Here is a 17,681-nt window from a genome sequence, read left to right on the forward strand (position 1 = left end):
TTTGATGGCCTCATCTTTGGCAAGTTTGGTTAAGAAAGCATGGTAAACCTAGTCAATGTTAGTATCTGAACCAAACAGCCCCTTAATCTCCATCTTCATCTTCAATATTCAAACACCACCGTAGTATTGTGTAGTACTCTACCAGCTATGCTTACCATTGCTGAGAGCAGCGTGATATGACGATCTATTTGTCCACTCCATATTGACACTTCAATCAACCACCCAACTCGCACCGCACCGGTTTTATTTTATAATAAAGGTGATATTCTGGATATAGTGCTCGTCAGAATGTTTCTTTTAGGAATACTTACTGATAAGCACGCCAGACCACCTCACTGGCTCACTACACAAATTGAACTCTTTCCAAAGAACAGCAACAAAAATAAATTCATCGTCCTCTTCGTCATCTGGGCTGGAGAGGTTGTAGCGACCGACGACGACGATGTCGGCGGTTGAGAGGAAGACGGCGTGCGTCACCGGCGGCAACGGCTACATCGCATCTGCGCTCATCAAGATATGCTGTTGGAGAAGGGATATGCTGTCAAGACGACGGTCAGAAACCCCGGTGAGGTTCTCCTCCTCATTTTTTCACTCTCTAAGTTCATGTTTTTTGCAGTGTTTCTTCCATTCAGTTCAGGTGTGAAATCATAGGCCAGCTAGTACCATATGAGCTTTTTAGCGAGTGTTTTCGCTTAACCAATTAGCAAATGGCAGGCTTAGCCGCACATGAGGACAAAATCTTATCCTTTTCCAACTTCCAACTGATAGTTACATATATACATATCGTGACATATGATGGATCGAATTATTATGAGACTTTATATGATCTCAAAAAGATGGTGTGAATTTTCAGAGTTCAGTTTCACCTCTCAAAGATTCTACTAATTGCTGCGATTTGTATTCAGATGACATGGCGAAGAACTCCCATCTCAAGGACTTGCAGGCACTTGACCCCTTGAAGGTGTTCCGTGCTGACATCGGCGAAGAAGGCAGCTTGGACGATGCCGTCGCCGGCTGCGACTACGCCTTCCTCGTCGCTGCTCCGATGAACTTCAATTCAGAGAATCCTGAGGTGAAAAGCTTACACCCTTCGTCTTAAAAAAAAAAAAAACTAATATTACCTACAAACCTGAAAACATGTGTCTATCTAAGATTGTATATAGGAATTTATTTTTTTTTACAAGGTAGTACTTGGCACCACTAATTAAGATCCCTACTGACTACGAGATAGCTAGTTTTCGTCCGTTTCCAATCCATGTTCATCCAACTTTGATGTGCTCTACTGCTCTCCATTTCGTTTTTTTTTCCGACGTTGATGGTGGCAGAAAGATTTGGTTGAAGCCGCCGTCAATGGAACGCTCAACGCGATGAGATCGTGCGCGAAGGCGGGGACGGTGAAGCGCGTGATCATAACATCGTCGGACGCAGCGATCTCCAGAAGGCCGCTGCAAGGCGACGGGCATGTGCTGGACGAGGAATCCTGGTCTGACGTTGACTACCTGAGAACGGAGAAGCCGCTAGCCTGGGTGACGTTCCTCTCTTGACATTTTCACATCTCCATCTTATCCATAAATTTAAGAAAACTTTTACAGTATTATACTGACAGTACAAATAATCGAAAAAAATATTATTTTTTCCTCCTGCTTCAATATAATATAGTATAAAATTAAAGGGGATAAAATTGTCTTTTTATACTATTGGTGGAGGGTAATTCTGTAAACTCATAATTTATAGTGAAATACTCCCACCGTCTAAAAAACCATATGTCACATTCTAGCACTCCCTCAGTATTTTAATGTGTGACGCCGTTAACTTTTTTATCAACGTTTAACCATTCGTTTTATTCAAAATTTTTGTGCAAATACAAAAATATCTATGTCATGCTTAAAGAACATTAGATGATAAATCAAGTCACAATAAAATAAATGATAAATACATTTTTTTAATAAGATGAATGGTCAAATGTTAGTCAAAAAGTCAACCGCGTCATAAATTAAAATACGGAGAGAGTACGAGGTTGTGTTTTTTTTAGGACGGAGGGAGTAGAGATAGGCATTATTTTCACCACCATGAGGTGCCGCGCCGCTGCAAACTAGCACAATGGATGAAAATTATTAAAATACCATTGTTAATTTAATAAAAATTCTTAAAATACTCAGTATATTGTATAGAAAAGTTCTCTAAATTTAGGGCCTGTTTAGATTGTAACAAAAATAAACCTTACCAAGTTTTGGCAATGTTAAAATTTTGGCAAGATGCTAATATTATCAAAATTTTGGCAGGATTTCTTATATATTGACTAAATTTAGCAATAAACTAAACATAGACTTTTTTTATAAGTTTACCAAAAATAAATATTGTATGGTTGAAAATGGCGTTTGCGTTTGCAGGCGTACTGTGTCTCCAAGGTGCTTTTGGAGAAGGCAGCATGCAAGTTCGCGGAGGAGAACAACATGAGCCTCGTCACCGTATTCCCGGTGTTCACCTTGGGCGCAGCGCCGGCGCCGGTGGCGAGGACGAGCGTCCCCGGCATCCTCTCCCTGCTATCCGGTGAGTTAGAAGCACCAGCACCAGCGATCAAATCAACAAGCTAGCTCCCACCAAAGTCTCAACACTTGCAGGTGGTTCTTAGATCCCACCTTAAAAATTTACACCCCGTCACATCGAATATTTGAACAGCTATATAAAATATTAAATATAGGCTAGAAAATAACTAATTACAAGATTACGACTAATTTGTGAGACGAATCTGGTATTACAGTAAACATTCGCTAATGATAAATTAATTAGGCTTAATAAATTCATCTCGCGGTTTATTAGCGATGCTGTAATTAGTTTTTTATTAATGCCCCAACAACTCTTACGACACCCTATATAATATCCGATGTTACACGCCAAAACTTTACCGCGTCTCTGAATATAAACACACCTAAGTTGGCTTCTGTTTATTACTTCTCAGGTGATGAGACGCATCTCGAAGTCCTGAAGCCCCTGCAATCGTTCACCGGCTACGTGTCGATCGTTCACGTCGACGACCTCTGCCGCGCCGAGATATTCCTCGCCGAGAAGGAGTCATCGTCATTGTCGTCGGCAGAGTCGTCGGCGAGGTACATCTGCTGCAGCTTCAACACCACCGTCTTGGCGCTTGCCCGTTTCATGGCCGGAAGGTACCCGCAGTACAACGTCAAAACCGACCGGTACGATCGAATTGTTGGCCAACTTCGAAATCCAACATAGATATACATGCATGCTGTGTTCGATCTGACGAGCGAGTGATGATCTCTGTTATCTTTGCAGCTTCGACGGGATGCCTGAGAAACCGAGAGTCTGCTGTTCGTCGGAGAAGCTGATCAGGGAAGGGTTCGACCGTTCGAGTTCAAGTACACGAATTTGGGCGACATACTTGATGACCTTGTGGAGTAAGGCAGGGCCCTGGGAATTCTACCACATTGAACGAACAGCTCATGCTGCTCTACTTTCAACCTACTCCCTTCGTCAAAAAAACGAAACTAAGACTGGATGTGACATATCCTTTCGTCCAAAAAAACGAAACTAAGACTGGATGTGACATATTCTAGTACAACGAATCTGGACAGGTGTATATCCAGATTTGTAATACTAAGATATGTCACATTCAGTACTAGGATGGTTTAGGATGGTTTTTATGGGATAGAGGGGGTAGATGTCACGAGGACCAAACTATATATGCGCTTGTGAAATAAGTGGTCTGTGCCTTTAAACATCTCAAAGAAAAAAAAATACAGTGTTTTAAGATGAGCCTAATACACAGTAGATAATGGCAAAAAAAATTAATACCTTATAGGGTATCCTTTGGTCTTGCATGTCATTTAAATAGTTATATATATTTTTAAAAAAATTAACAAGATTCATTTGGATGATACGTAAGAAATAAGGAGATGTCCATTTTGAGGGACCAAGGCTCCGTTCATTTGGTCTGTTAGGGATGCCACTTGTTTTTTTAGCCGCTTCCCAAACTGTTAAATGATGTATATTATGAAAAGTTTTAAAGCTTCTTTAAAAAAAATCTAATAAAACCATTTGTCATATTTATAGTAATTAATACTCCCTCCGTTTCATATTATAAATCATCTAGTTAAACCTTTTAAGTAAAGGGTTTGACTAAGTTTATAAAAAAAAACTAGCAACATGTAAAAAAAATTAATTTCATTAAATACTACATTAAAGATATTTTAATAATGTGTTTGTTTTGTTTTAAAATATTGCTATATTTTTTATAAACTTGATTAAATTTAAAAAGGTAGAATAGAAAAAAAATTCAAAACAACAATACTATGAAAATGGAGAAAGTATTCAATTAACCTGACACTAATAATTTAGTCTCATTTAGCATTTGTGAAAAATCCTAAATTTCTAGCACCACATCCAAACTCAGCCCAAAAGAGCTTATCCGGATAGTGGCCATCCACTTTGCCCAAAAAGAAACGTGCTATGCAGCCTCGGGGGTTCCTTATTTAGTGTATATGCGCTAGCAAAGTACGTAGTGCAACACTTTATCCAATTTCCTTTCTTGTTAAAAACTTTTAACTCAGATTTAAAAGCTTGCATGTGAAGATTTGAAAATTTTCGCATTAATATTTAAAATTTCAAGTCAGATTTAAAAATTTTCAAATAAGGATTTTTAACTTTTAACTCAAGATTTAAAACTTTCAAATCAAATTCGATAACTTTTAACCATGATTTGAAAAAAAATAAATCTATATTTGAAAATTTCAACTCAGAATTGAAACTTTCATTTCAAAATTTAAAACTTTCAACTCAAATTCAAAACTTCCAAATGAAATTGAAGATGAAAGATTCAATTTCTAAAATAAAAAATTCGCAAAAAAATAGCCAAAAAAAAGCGCATGAGGGCGCCGCGTAAGCTTTCCTTCCCGTTCACTCCCAGGCTCTCGGCGCATGGTCGCCCATTCCCGATCCCCTCCCTCGCGAGAAAATTGCATATGTACCACTCGTAAAAACTGGCTTCGCTATAATGCCATTCTCAAGATAGGATTCGCCCAAACGCCACTCTTAACACGTGGGTATTCGCTGGAATGCCACTTTCGGGCTTTTTTCCATTTCGAAAATACTTTTCATCAATTTCAATTTTTCTTGGACTATTATGCCCCTGAGTCAACTGATTCAGTCGGACTCTTTCTTCTCTTCGTTTCAATCTAGCGACCGAACGCGAGAAGTCGAGAAGAGAAGCGGCAGCGACACCGGCGCCGCCCACCACCACTGCATCGCCGCCGCGGCGTGCCTCACCGGTCCCGCCCCCCAACAGCTGCGCCGCCGCCTCTCCCCGGTGAGTCTCCTCCCCAGCCGCCGCCTATCCTCAGCGAAACCCTAGGCACCGAGCCGGCCGCATCGACGCGTACGGCCGTGCTGTGTCCGCCGGTGAGGTGCTGGCGGCGCACCCCAACCACGTGCTTAGCCGGCAGTGCTCGTCGCAGCAGGGGGCGATGGGCCGGATACACATCGTGTCGCCGGAGTCGAAGCTGGAGTGCGGCGAGATCTACTTCCTCATCCCGGCCGCCTCCGTCCCCGACGCCAAGAGAAGGACGAGCACCGGCGGCGCCGCCGGCCACGGGCACCACGTCCGCAGCAAGTCGGAGGGCAACGCCGCCGTCGCCGATTGGTTGGGCAGCCAGTGCAGCGCGTCGCCGGAGACGACAAGGATGATGAGGGTGCAGAAGCAACACCACCACCAACACCGGCGGCGCATGAGCACCGGGAGCCATGCCTCGCCGTGGCAGCCGCACCTCTCGTGCATCACTGAGGACCCCTGAGCTTAGCTTTCATTTTTTTTTCTTCTCTTCTCTGAATTCATAGTGGTTTTTTTGCCTCCTGTGTAATTTCCTCTGGTGCCTGGTAAATATTTTTGTTCACATTTTGTGTCAATGATGTGCCGATTTTACATTCTGAAATCAACAACTGTGTATAATTTTCAAGCACAAAGCGACTTCTATTCTAGTAGTATCTTCTTGTATGTTCGAAAAACATTTTGCAACTTCTTTTTAAAGTTCGTTTGGGTTAACCAAAGCGAACGAACTTGCTCATACAAAATTAAACAAGTCGGCAGCTCTGCTTGATGCGAAATTAAATGAAAATTAAACCGCTTGCAAGTTATATATATGAACTCATGAATTGAGGTTGTATGTCATGGACTCATGGTGTATGTCACCGAGGAGGCGGCACAATTGCGCGGACTAGGACGAGCGGCACAGCTGGGGAGGACCTCGGCGCGGCGGCTGGAGCTGAGGTAGCGGTGGCGCAGTGGTGGTGGGCGGCGCCGGTGTCGCTGCCGATTCTCTTCTCACCTTCTCACGCTCGCTAGATTGAACCGAGGAGAAGAAAGAGTCTCAGGGGCATAATAGTCTGAGAAAAATTGAAATTGATGAAAAATATTTTCGAAATGGAAGAAAACCTGAAGTGGCATTTCAGCGAATACCCATATATTATGAGTGGCGTTTGGGCAAATCCCATCTTGAGAATGATATTATAGCGAAGCCAGTTTTTAATGAGTAGTACATATGCAATTTTCTCCTCCCTCGCGGGCTCGCGGCCCACCTCGGCCTGCTAGCTTTCTAGCGCGCGCGATGGGCTGCCCCTGCCTGCTCGGCATCAGCCCCAATGAACACGGTGCACAGGGATAGTCACACGACACGGCGCGATTGCAGTAGCACTGTACCTACCGTCCGTCCCATCTCTCGATCGGCTTATGGACAACGTGTATGACGCACGGCCGTATTAACGTCAGTTGGATGCCGATGGACGGCCATGAATCCATCGGTCCAGACGCACGCATGCTCCTTTGACTCTACCAGCTACGCATACCATTGCTGAGAGCGTGATATGACGATCTTGTTGTCCACTCCATATTGACACTTTAACCCAGCTGACGTGCGTAATCGACGCTCCGACTCAGGACCTGTTTAGATTCATGGGTTACTTTTCAGTCCTCTTTCAAATAGCTGCAAATAATCTAAAAGTTATAAATAGGTGAGCTATTTCAGGGCTATTTGAAAATAACACATCCAAAAAAACTATCCCCCTTAAGAATACTAATTAGGGCTATTTCAGGTGGGGCCCACTAAAAAATGTCTTTTCTCTTTATCTCTCTCCATGAGAAAGTGCATTAAAGATTAAATAGCTCTTAAAATAACCCTTGGATCTAAACAACTTGAGACTATTTTATTGGATGGCTATTTTTTTCTTAAAAATTAGTAGTTTTTAAAATAACTCTTAGCTAATTCTCTATACATGTCTCAATCAACCACCCAACTCGCACCGCACCGGTTTTATTTTACAATAAGGTGATATTCTGGATATAGTGCATGATGTCAGCATGTTTCTTTTCGGTAGTACTTAAAAAAAATCTTACTGATAAGCACGCCAGACCACCTCACTAGACAAATTGAACTCTTCCCAAAGTACAGCAACAAACATAAATTCCTCGTCCTCTTCGTCTCATCTGGGCTGGTGGGTTGTTGTAGCGACCGATCGACGACGACGATGTCGGCGGTCGAGAGGAAGACGGCGTGCGTCACCGGCGGCAACGGGTACATCGCTTCTGCGCTCATCAAGATGCTGTTGGAGAAGGGATATGCTGTCAACACGACGGTCAGAAACCCCGGTAAGATTCTCCTCCTTTTTTCACTCTCTAGTTCGTGTTTTTTACTTTTTTTGCAGTGTTTCTTCCATTCATATGATCATATCCTCGGCCTGCTAGTACCATATGAGCTAATTAGCGAGTGTTTTCGCTTAACCACTCATTAGCAAATGGCAGGCTTAGCCGCACATGTGGACAATATCATATCTTTCGAAAGGGAGAAGTTGTCAAATCTTATCCTTTTCCAACTTCCAACCGATAGTTACATATATATATCGTGACATATGATGGATCAAAATATGATGCGACTTTATCAATACGATGGTGTGAATTTTCAGAGTTTCAGTTTCATCTCTGAAGATTCCACTAATTGCTGCGGTTTGTATTCAGATGACATGGCGAAGAACTCCCACCTCAAGGACTTGCAGGCACTTGGCCCCTTGAAGGTCTTCCGCGCCGACATGGACGAAGAAGGAAGCTTCGACGATGCCATCGCCGGCTGCGACTACGCCTTCCTCGTCGCCGCTCCGATGAACTTCAATTCAGAGAATCCTGAGGTGAACAGCTAATTAACATCACTATTGACTCTGATACTCTGTAACTGATGTGCTCTACTAATCTTGATTTCCTTTTTTTTTTTTTTTTTTTGCGATGTTGATGGTGGTGGCAGAAAGATCTGGTTGAAGCCGCCGTCAATGGAACGCTCAACGCGATGAGATCGTGCGCGAAAGTAGGGACGGTGAAGCGCGTGATCATAACATCGTCGGACGCAGCGATCTCCAGAAGGCCGCTGCAAGGCGACGGGTATGTGCTGGACGAGGAGTCCTGGTCTGACGTCGACTACCTGAGAACAGAGAAGCCGCCAGCCTGGGTGACGTTCCTCTCTCTTGACATTTTCACATCTCCATCTTATCCATAAATTCAAGAAAACTTTTACCGTACAATATATACTAATATATGCTACTACTAGTATGTGCTGCCAGTACAAACAATTCAAAGATTTTTATGAATATTTCCTTGTGCTTTAATATATTATAGTATAAAATTAAAGGGGGTAAAATTGTCTTTCCATACTATTGGATGAGGGTAATTATGTAAACTCACAACTTATAGCGAAATACTCCCTCCGTTAAAAAAAAATCTCGTAACATCCTAGAGTGTCTAGATTCGTTTTACTAGAATAGTAGGATGTGTCATAAGAGGTTGAGTTATTTAAGGACAGAGGGAGTAGAGATAGGCATTATTTTCACCACCATGAGACACTGCGCTGTTGCAAACTAGAATGAAAATTACTAAAATACCATTTTTAATTTGATAAAAATTCTTAAAATACTCAGTATATTGGACCGAAAAGTTCTTTAAATTTACCAACGAAAATAAGCTTGCACCCAATTGGCAATGGCATTTGCGTTTGCAGGCGTACAGTGTGTCCAAGGTGCTTTTGGAGAAGGCCGCATGCAAGTTCGCGGAGGAGAACAACATGAGCCTCGTCACCGTGTTCCCGGTGTTCACCTTGGGCGCAGCGCCGGCGCCGGTGGCGAGGACGAGCGTCCCCGGCATCCTCTCCTTGCTATCCGGTGAGCTAGAAGCACCAGCAACAGCAATCAAATCAACAAGCTAGCTCCCACAAAGGGCCTGTTTGGGGGGAGCTTCTAGCTGCTGCAGTATATTCTAGAATTAGAAGTTGCTCTAAACAGTTCAGCTTTTGATTTAGATTATAAGAAGATATAATTGTAAAATCCAAAAAATGAAGCTGGGAAACACAATTTTTCCAGATTGTAATCTTAAAACTCCAAACAGACCCCAAGTCTCAACACTCTTTGCAACGCGTGTTACACAGTTTAAGTTGGCTGCTGTTTTTTTACTACTACTTCTCAGGTGATGAGACGCATCTCGAAGTCCTGAAGCCCCTGCAGTGGGTCACCGGCTCCGTGTCGATCGTTCACGTCGACGACCTCTGCCGCGCCGAGATATTCCTCGCCGAGAAGGAGTCATCGTCATTGTCGTCGGCAGAGTCGTCGGCGAGGTACATCTGCTGCAGCTTCAACACCACCGTCTTGGCGCTTGCCCGTTTCATGGCCGGAAGGTACCCGCAGTACAACGTCAAAACCGACCGGTACGATCGAATTGTTGACCAACTTGGAAATCCAAAATAGATAAATATTGTTGTGTTCGATCTGACGAGCGAGTGATCGTCTCTGTATCTTTGCAGCTTCGACGGGATGCCTGAGAAACCGAGAGTCTGCTGTTCGTCGGAGAAGCTGATCAGGGAAGGGTTCGAGTTCAAGTACACGAATATGGGCGACATACTCGATGACCTTGTAGAGTACGGCAGGGCCCTGGGAATTCTACCACATTGAACGAATAGCTGATGCTGCTCTACCTTCAACCTAGCTGTCACGAGGACCGAACTGGAGTATGCGCTTGCGAAATAAGTGATCAGTGTTTTTAAAGAAAAAAAAATAGTACAGTGTTTTAAGATGAGCCTAATACACAGTGGATAATGGCAATGAAGTTTAATACCCTTAGAGCATATCCTTCGTTCTTGCATGTCATTTATATATTTTTTATAAAAAAATTTAACAAGAATCATTTGGTTGATACGTAAGAAATTAGGGGATGTCCATTTTGAGGGACCTAAGGCTCCGTTCGTTGGTCTGTTAGGGATGCCACTTGTTTTTTTAGCCGCTTCATAAACTGTTAAAAGATGTATATTATGGACATGTTTTTAAGTTTCTTTAAAAAATCTAATAAAACCATTTGGCATATTTATAGTAGTTAATACTACATCCATTTCATATTATAAATCATTTTGAACTTTTTTTGTCAAACATTTTCAGTAAAAGGTTTGACTAAGTTTATAGAAAAAATTAGCAACATTTACAACACAAAATTTATTTCATTAAACACTACATTAAATATATTTCATTAAACACGACCGTGCCTGGGCCGTGCCGCCCGGATGGCCATCTATACATCCGGTCATAGATTTGGTTTTTATTTGTAGTACTCGTCAACAACTAGCATGTGTCACATTCGATACTTGGTTGATTTTTTATGAGACGAAAGGAGTACTCCTCAATCAGATATCAACCAAACAACCACCCACTTTCATATCAACTGAACAGTTCTGTAAGGACAGTTCCGTAAATGGTCCATCCTTCTTTCCATAGATGGTCCAACCCCGCACATAGTGTTGCATCCTCGTCCTAAAATAATTTGAAATGTTTGGATCAGGGACTAAAACTTTAAGCCATGTCACATCGGATGTTTGGACACTAATTAGAAGTACCAGAACATTAGTGTGCCGGTTGGCACACTTTCTTTATAGCCCGATACATTGTTTAGCGTGTGTTTGAAACATGAAAATTTTGTAAGATATTTTTAGCATTTCGTTCAACTTCTATGTTCCATTAAATATTGTATTCTCTTGCATATCGTTCTGAGCATAATCTCCTGTAATGTTAATTTGGGATTGTGTGTTCTCTATGTTTCTGGTGGACGATTAATTATAGATGTTGAGTTTCTAACAAATTTTTGATATAATTAAATACTATAAAGTATTAAGAAAGTAGAAAGTAGGTGGAGTTAAATAATAGAAGGTTCTCTGAAAAAAATATTAGAAGATTAATATTTTTTTAAAAAAAGGAGTGATTGTAATAAAAAAAAGTTACAGAAAATCGTAAACTTACAAAGCTTGCTCTCAATAATCCATAATACTCTTGATGTCCACAAATATTAGGTGGAAGGATCCAACTCCTAAATGCTAGAAGTAGAATTTGAAGTTAAGTAGTGGCCTATTGACGGTCTTTGTGTTCACTCCACCCCTCATTTTTCTAGGTCACTATAGTCTGCTCCACTCTCTTTTTTATAGAGCAGAAAAAACTTTGTTGAGCTTTAGCTACAGAAAAGCTGGAAGGTCCTGCCAAATTGAGCACTGCGTGTCGTATCACTCACCTCTTGATTTAATTTTCTTCATGTCTTACTTCTAACCATTCTGTCATTTTTCAACTATATTTTATTTAATAAATGGCATTATAGTTTTTTCACTCCATACTTATCTCTCTAAGAAAAAGATTGGGAATATTTTATATTAGTGGAGGAAGTACACTTGGTTCATAAGATACGATGGTAACTGGAAACTGAAAAAAGGAGGAATTGAAATGGTCAATTGACTTGGTGCTACACGGTGATACGATAGCTGAGGACCCTGTTGCTCATATTTTTTATTGGATTTCCCTTTTTTTTTTTAATAATTCTGAGTTTTCTTCTATCGGATATTTGAATGCCTCTAGGAGTGATGTTGTTGCAAAGGACTATAATCTAGATGTATAAGTCTATGGATCTAGATACTTTAACTAGACTTATCTTAAATTATGATTTATATTTGAGTGGTTCTAGAAAGTCTCTATGTTTATTGCGAAGTGATGTACAGTTAGAAGCTTCTGGAAGCTGATTTTTTTTTTTACCGGGTGGGAACAGCTAGATGTTCTGGATGCTGTGTTGTTAAGGTACAACTTTTTCTTAAAAGAAACTGCTAAGGTACTACTTGCTTTTAGAATTATCACATAACACTGTAGTTTTCTATTTTGCTTGATCTTCTGTATTTTTTTCCTTAGACAAAATTCATGATTTATTTGATAAGCTAGGGGCGCCACGTGGCCCAATCAAAAGCTGGCATAACCACTGGCTTTAGATTAATAGATAGATTAAACGTAGACTAATGACAAAACTCATTACATAACCCTGGACTAATTCGTGAGATGAATCTATTGAGCCTAATTAATCCATGATTAGTCTATGTGATGCTATAGTAAACATGTGCTAATTATGAATTGATTAGGCTTAAAAAATGTCTCGTGAATTAACTCTCATTTATGCAATTAGTCTTGTAATTATTCTATGTTTAATACTCTAAATTAGCATCCAAATATCCAATGTGACATGGAATAAAGTTTACTCCCTGAATACAAACATACCTTTGCATCTAAATAACAAAGATTTCTTATTGGTGACAACTGACAAGCATATCCTATCAGATGAACGTCAGTGACAGTGACTGTACTCTTGTACTCTTACAACCGCCGTCTTCATTCCAGTAAGCTATTTCTCTCAGGAGGACGTAGTGGAGCCTGGAGGGGACGAAGTAGCCGGCGGCACGGCGATGTCAGCGGTTGGGATGAAGACGGCGTGCGTGACCGGCGGGAACGGGTATATCGCTTCGGCGCTCATCAAGATGCTGCTTCAGAAGGGATATGCTGTCAACACGACAGTCAGAAACCCTGGTGAGATTCTTCCCCCTTTTTTGTTGTTCATGATTTCAGTTACAGGCTGTGATTAGTTTCATGCCAAAATTAGAAGTTCAATGAAATTAGAACGATGTAATGAAAAAGTTAGAAATTTATGTATGTAGGAAAGTTCGATGTGACGAAAAAGTTGAAAGTTTAAAGAAGAAAAATGAAATCTAAACAGGGCCACAGTCTTTCTCCCATTCAGATTCAAAAATCTTTTGGTCAGAGGTAGTTTATTTGCTGAACTGTCGTCATGAACAATAGAAAAAGTTCTTCTATCTGCACCATATAGAAAATCTTTATATGTTCCAACTGATATAGTGACATATGCTGGAAACGATGGATGCAAATCTTTATGATCTCAATTCTCAAGACAACGCTACGAATTTTCAGAGTTCAGTTTCACATCTGACGATCCTACTCTTGTGTATTCAGATGACATGAGGAAGAATTCCCATCTCAAGGGGTTGGAGGCACTAGGCACCTTGAAGGTCTTCCGTGCCGACCTTGACGAAGATGGCAGCTTCGATGAAGCCGTCAACGGCTGCGATTACGCCTTCCTCGTCGCCGCTCCGGTGAATCTCCAGTCAGAGAATCCTGAGGTGAACAGCTAGCTTAGCTAATTAATCCGGTTTTCTCTAATCGACGTCACAGTTGACAGTTGTCTTGTGTCATCTGATGATAAGCATGCTCTTTAGTCTCTAGTACTGAAATTAATTTGCTCTTAACTTCTACGATGACAAATTAAGCTGGGTTTCCTGCCAACGTTTGATGGCAGAAAGAGATGATTGAAGCCGGCGTCCAAGGAACCCTGAACGTGATGAGATCGTGCCTGAGAGCCGGCACGGTGAAGCGCGTGATTCTGACATCGTCGGCGGCCGCCGTCGCCCTCCGTCCGCTGCAAGGCGGCGTCGGCCATGTCCTGGACGAGTCGTCCTGGTCCGACGTCGACTACCTGACGAGAGAGAAGCCACCATCTTGGGTCACATTCTACTCCTTTCTTTTTTGGTCCTCCATCAAATCATTCATATACATTTTTTACCGGGCTGATGAAAATGACGGCTGGCTGATGCTAGCACACCCCATTGTTTTTGCGTTTGCGTTTTGCAGGCGTATGGTGTCTCGAAGGTGCTTTTGGAGAAGGCGGCGTGCAAATTCGCGGAGGAGAACGACATCAGCCTCATCACCGTGCTCCCGGTGTTCACCTTGGGCGCGGCGCCGACGCCGTTGACCACAACAAGCATCCCAACTACGCTCTCCTTGCTGTCTGGTGAGAGCCTGAGAAACATACGTCAAATTTAAGAAGCTACTCTTTTATTTGTTCAGATTCAAGATATATCACATTTTATATTTGATTTGTTTATTTTAGAATTAAGAGAGTATGTACTTCCATTATGTGTTACGATTGACGTTGTTTCTTTTTCAGGTGATGAGGCGCAGCTAAAAACCCTGAAAGGCCTGGCGGCCACCGGCTCCATTCCGGTGGTTCACGTGGACGACGTCTGCCGCGCCGAGATATTCCTCGCGGAGAAGGAGTCGGCGTCGGGGAGGTACATCTGCAGCAGCCTCAGCACCACCGTGATGGCGCTCGCACGTTTCGCGGCAGCAAAATACCCTCAGTACAACGTCCAAACCGACTGGTACATATACACGAACTGGCACTTTCAGTTTCAACTTTCAAGTGACTGATCGATCGACACATGCATTTCTTGAGAGAACCTGATGAGCCAGCGATAATCTTTGTTTGCTCGTAGTTTCGAAGGGTTCCCTGAGAAGCCGAGAGTGTGCTATTCGTCGGAGAAGCTGACGAGGGAAGGGTTCGAGTTCAAGTGGACGGATCTGGACGAGATATTCGGCGACCTCGTCGAGTACGGCAAGGCCCTGGGGATTCTACCGCACTGAATTGATGGTTGCTCCGTCAATTTGGAGTTTTGGACATAAAAATTCTCTTGTGAAATTGTTAGTCCTCTTGTCTTGTGAAATAAGTCATTGTTGTGTGTTACGGTATGGTAATCTCTTTATGATACGGACCCTTTCACTACCACAGAACATGTGAAAAACCTCTTAAGGTATCGGTTTTCTCAACCGACACTAGGGATGCGGCACCAATGAGTGCTCCAGCACCAATCCCATTTTAAAAACCACACCTTTGAGACCACTTGCGATCTATAAAAAGGCTCGATGCATGGCTGGATCCAATTAACCATTATTGTTATGGGCTCTCTAACCCGTAAACAAGGTGGCCCATAGCAAATTTAGAATAAGTTCATTTAAAGTCCCTTAATTTGAATCTGATTTTCGTCCTTGTACTGGAAAAACTAGGTATGATGGGTCCCTCAACTTACAAAACCAGTGCAAACAAGATCCATCACCAACATTGTTCTCATTTTTCGCTGACGTGGCACCTACGTGGCTAATTTAATTAGGTTTTTGGATAACGTGGCATTGTCGTGGCATTTACGTGGCAATTTAATTTGGAAAATAATAAAAACTGTTAGCCTACATGTTAGTTAGAAAAAAATAATTAAGACCGGTGGGGCCCACGTGAGCCCCACATGTCATTCTCACAATCCTCTTCTTCCACCTCTCTCCCCATCTCCCTCTCTTCATTGTATCTCTCTCCTCTCTCTTCTCCTCCCTCCAGGCGCAACGGCCGACGGACAGCGTGGAGGAGGGCGGTGGTCGGTGGGGAGAAGGGGTGGCTGTTGACAGAAAACACGAGGCCTGGGAGATCTACTTAACTCCAGTGCAGGTCCAAAACTCGCCTTCGGATGTGTGAGCGTGTCAGTTGATTTGATCCTGCAATCAACAAGAAATAAAGACAAAAGAACCGTGGTTAAATCTATAAATGATAGCCGATCGGCCAGATGCCGATGACATATCATTTATATCCGAGCCGATGTCATCTGTGTATCGATCGGCAATCGTGAATGAGTAAGGAAAAACTAAATCTACTTGATCGGCTGTAGATATTAACGATATATAATTCTTATGTCGATGTATACTTAAATCAGGTTGTCGGTGACATGGGATCGGGAGTATCATGACTAGAGGTTTGAGGCAGACACAATCGCCCACGTGGCCTGGCACCCTCGGGGGACGTCGGGCCCGAGGGTGATGTGTTCGCCCTCCTCTTAGTCCCCCCGATGGGGTCGGGCTGCACCCCCCTCGGCCCCGAGGGCCGAGGCGCCCCGACCCCTCGTGGGTTTTCGCTCCGCGTGTATGGGTTAGGTGAGCACAGTGGGGCTCACCTAACCACATTAATTGCGGTTTGGCTGAGCGTGTCACACCGCATGTAGCGCAGTGCAGTGCACTCGTTTATCCGGTCTGTGACCAGTCACAGACCGGTCAGATCGCGGGTTAGGTGGCGGCAGGCGGTCTGACGCACGCCTCGCCCCATCCCGTCAGGTCGAGGGCTTCTAGGCGCTCGTCCCCAGCTGGAGCTAGCGTGTTACCTCCCAGAGATGGCACGTTAGCCCTGATCAGATATATGCCAGGCTTCATCCTAACCATTACAGGCAAAATGTAGTGTGAAGGAGAGCCAACGTGCAGATAGCTAAGCTGACGCGTGGTGGACAAGAATGACCGATTTGTGACCATTCTGACACCGGTCATGTCGCCAGCAGACAGCCATGATTCTACGTCGCGCCTGCTCCCGGCGAAAGTGGAGGTAGGTGCGGGCCGTTCCATCAGAAGGTGACTCGAACGGCAACCATGCAAATCTCCGTCTATTTCTGAGAAGGTGGGGGAAATCCCCACAGAAAAAAGAGGGAAATGGTGCATGTGGTATCCCCTTAAGATATAAAAGGAGGACCTTGACCACTGAGAGAAGGGGGAGCTTTTTCTTGGATTGATTTTTTCCAGATTCGGAACCTAGAACAAGGGAGAGGTTGGCTCACACTTTGTAGCTGCTTCATACACAGATCCACCAAAACACAGGAGTAGGGTATTACGCTTCTCAGCGGCCCGAACCTGTATACATCGCCGGTGTCTTCTGTGCTTCCGGTCTCGCGAACCTTCCACATACAGATTGGGAGCTTAGAGTCTCACCCAGGGTCCCCGGCCGAACCGGCAAAGGGGGGCCAGCGCGGTCTCCCGGTGAGGAGCCCCACGCTCCGTCATCTGGCGCGCCAGGTAGGGGACTCTGCGAGTGATCTTCTGAGCTCTTGCGCTCTTTCGTGTGCACCAAGCTTTTCCTGTTCAGCCTCATGGCTGAGCAAGCAAAGGCGCACGACCTCTCTCCGAGTGTGAGTGGCGACGACGGGGAGCCGAACCCACGCCGTCGAGCTCGTACTCCACCGCCCCCTCCACGCCAAAGTCCTAAGCGGGGGGAGGCGCTCGAGAGGGTCGAAAGATCCGCGACTTCACCGATCGCGGGCGATGGAAAAGAACGGCGAGATGGGGAGCGTCGCCTCCTCGTCTACGGCGACGGCAGCACGCCCCAGGGCGCGCTCCAAGCTACGGGCGCGCTCTTACGCCACCCGCCTGTCGTCCCTGACCCGGAGTCTCCAGCCCAACGATGGCTGGACGACGTGGCCAAATTGGTCATGACGGCGCGGCAGCGCCTAGATGCTGGTGGGCGGTCCTCCGCCACCAAGGCCTCTGGTGCTGCTACCACCGGCTCCGCGTCGTCAAGACGGAGGGCACGACGAGCGGCAGCCGCTGTTCGCCGTTCGGCCGTCACTCCTTCGTCGACTCCTTCGACCCGGGAAGATCTGCGTGGGGAGCAGGACGCCCGCACCAGCATCGAGCGCCGG

The 17,681-nt window shown here is 44.0% G+C and overlaps 4 protein-coding genes across 4 annotated transcripts; all 4 read left to right on the plus strand.

Annotated features, from left to right (window-relative positions):
- Positions 1-307: 307 nt before the first annotated feature.
- On the plus strand, positions 308-3,527 carry LOC4337098 (anthocyanidin reductase ((2S)-flavan-3-ol-forming)). The gene is given in 8 exon segments (XM_015778607.3): positions 308-514; positions 517-565; positions 906-1,072; positions 1,326-1,526; positions 2,391-2,550; positions 2,960-3,197; positions 3,298-3,361; positions 3,364-3,527. Coding segments are annotated over 8 exon segments (1,041 nt in total). The 5' UTR covers positions 308-442; the 3' UTR covers positions 3,454-3,527.
- Positions 3,528-5,330: 1,803 nt separating this feature from the next.
- On the plus strand, positions 5,331-5,979 carry LOC4337099 (uncharacterized; the record flags this gene model as incomplete). Its single annotated transcript, XM_015779433.2, has 1 exon — positions 5,331-5,979. A coding segment is annotated over one exon (480 nt), but the record flags the coding sequence as incomplete, so codon positions are not given.
- A 1,420-nt stretch (positions 5,980-7,399) lies between these two features.
- LOC4337100 (anthocyanidin reductase ((2S)-flavan-3-ol-forming)) lies at positions 7,400-10,166 on the plus strand. The gene is made up of 6 exons (XM_015781612.3): positions 7,400-7,657; positions 8,024-8,190; positions 8,304-8,504; positions 9,051-9,210; positions 9,512-9,749; positions 9,846-10,166. The coding sequence occupies exons 1-6, from the start codon at positions 7,537-7,539 to the stop codon at positions 9,991-9,993; spliced, it is 1,035 nt and encodes a 344-aa protein (XP_015637098.1). The 5' UTR covers positions 7,400-7,536; the 3' UTR covers positions 9,994-10,166.
- A 1,855-nt stretch (positions 10,167-12,021) lies between these two features.
- LOC4337101 (anthocyanidin reductase ((2S)-flavan-3-ol-forming)) lies at positions 12,022-14,931 on the plus strand. The gene is made up of 6 exons (XM_015781613.3): positions 12,022-12,918; positions 13,360-13,526; positions 13,703-13,906; positions 14,035-14,194; positions 14,351-14,564; positions 14,679-14,931. The coding sequence occupies exons 1-6, from the start codon at positions 12,798-12,800 to the stop codon at positions 14,824-14,826; spliced, it is 1,014 nt and encodes a 337-aa protein (XP_015637099.1). The 5' UTR covers positions 12,022-12,797; the 3' UTR covers positions 14,827-14,931.
- Positions 14,932-17,681: the final 2,750 nt, after the last annotated feature.

The sequence above is a fragment of the Oryza sativa genome, chromosome 4, assembly GCF_034140825.1.
Source record: "Oryza sativa Japonica Group chromosome 4, ASM3414082v1".
Taxonomy (NCBI): Eukaryota; Viridiplantae; Streptophyta; class Magnoliopsida; order Poales; family Poaceae; genus Oryza; species Oryza sativa.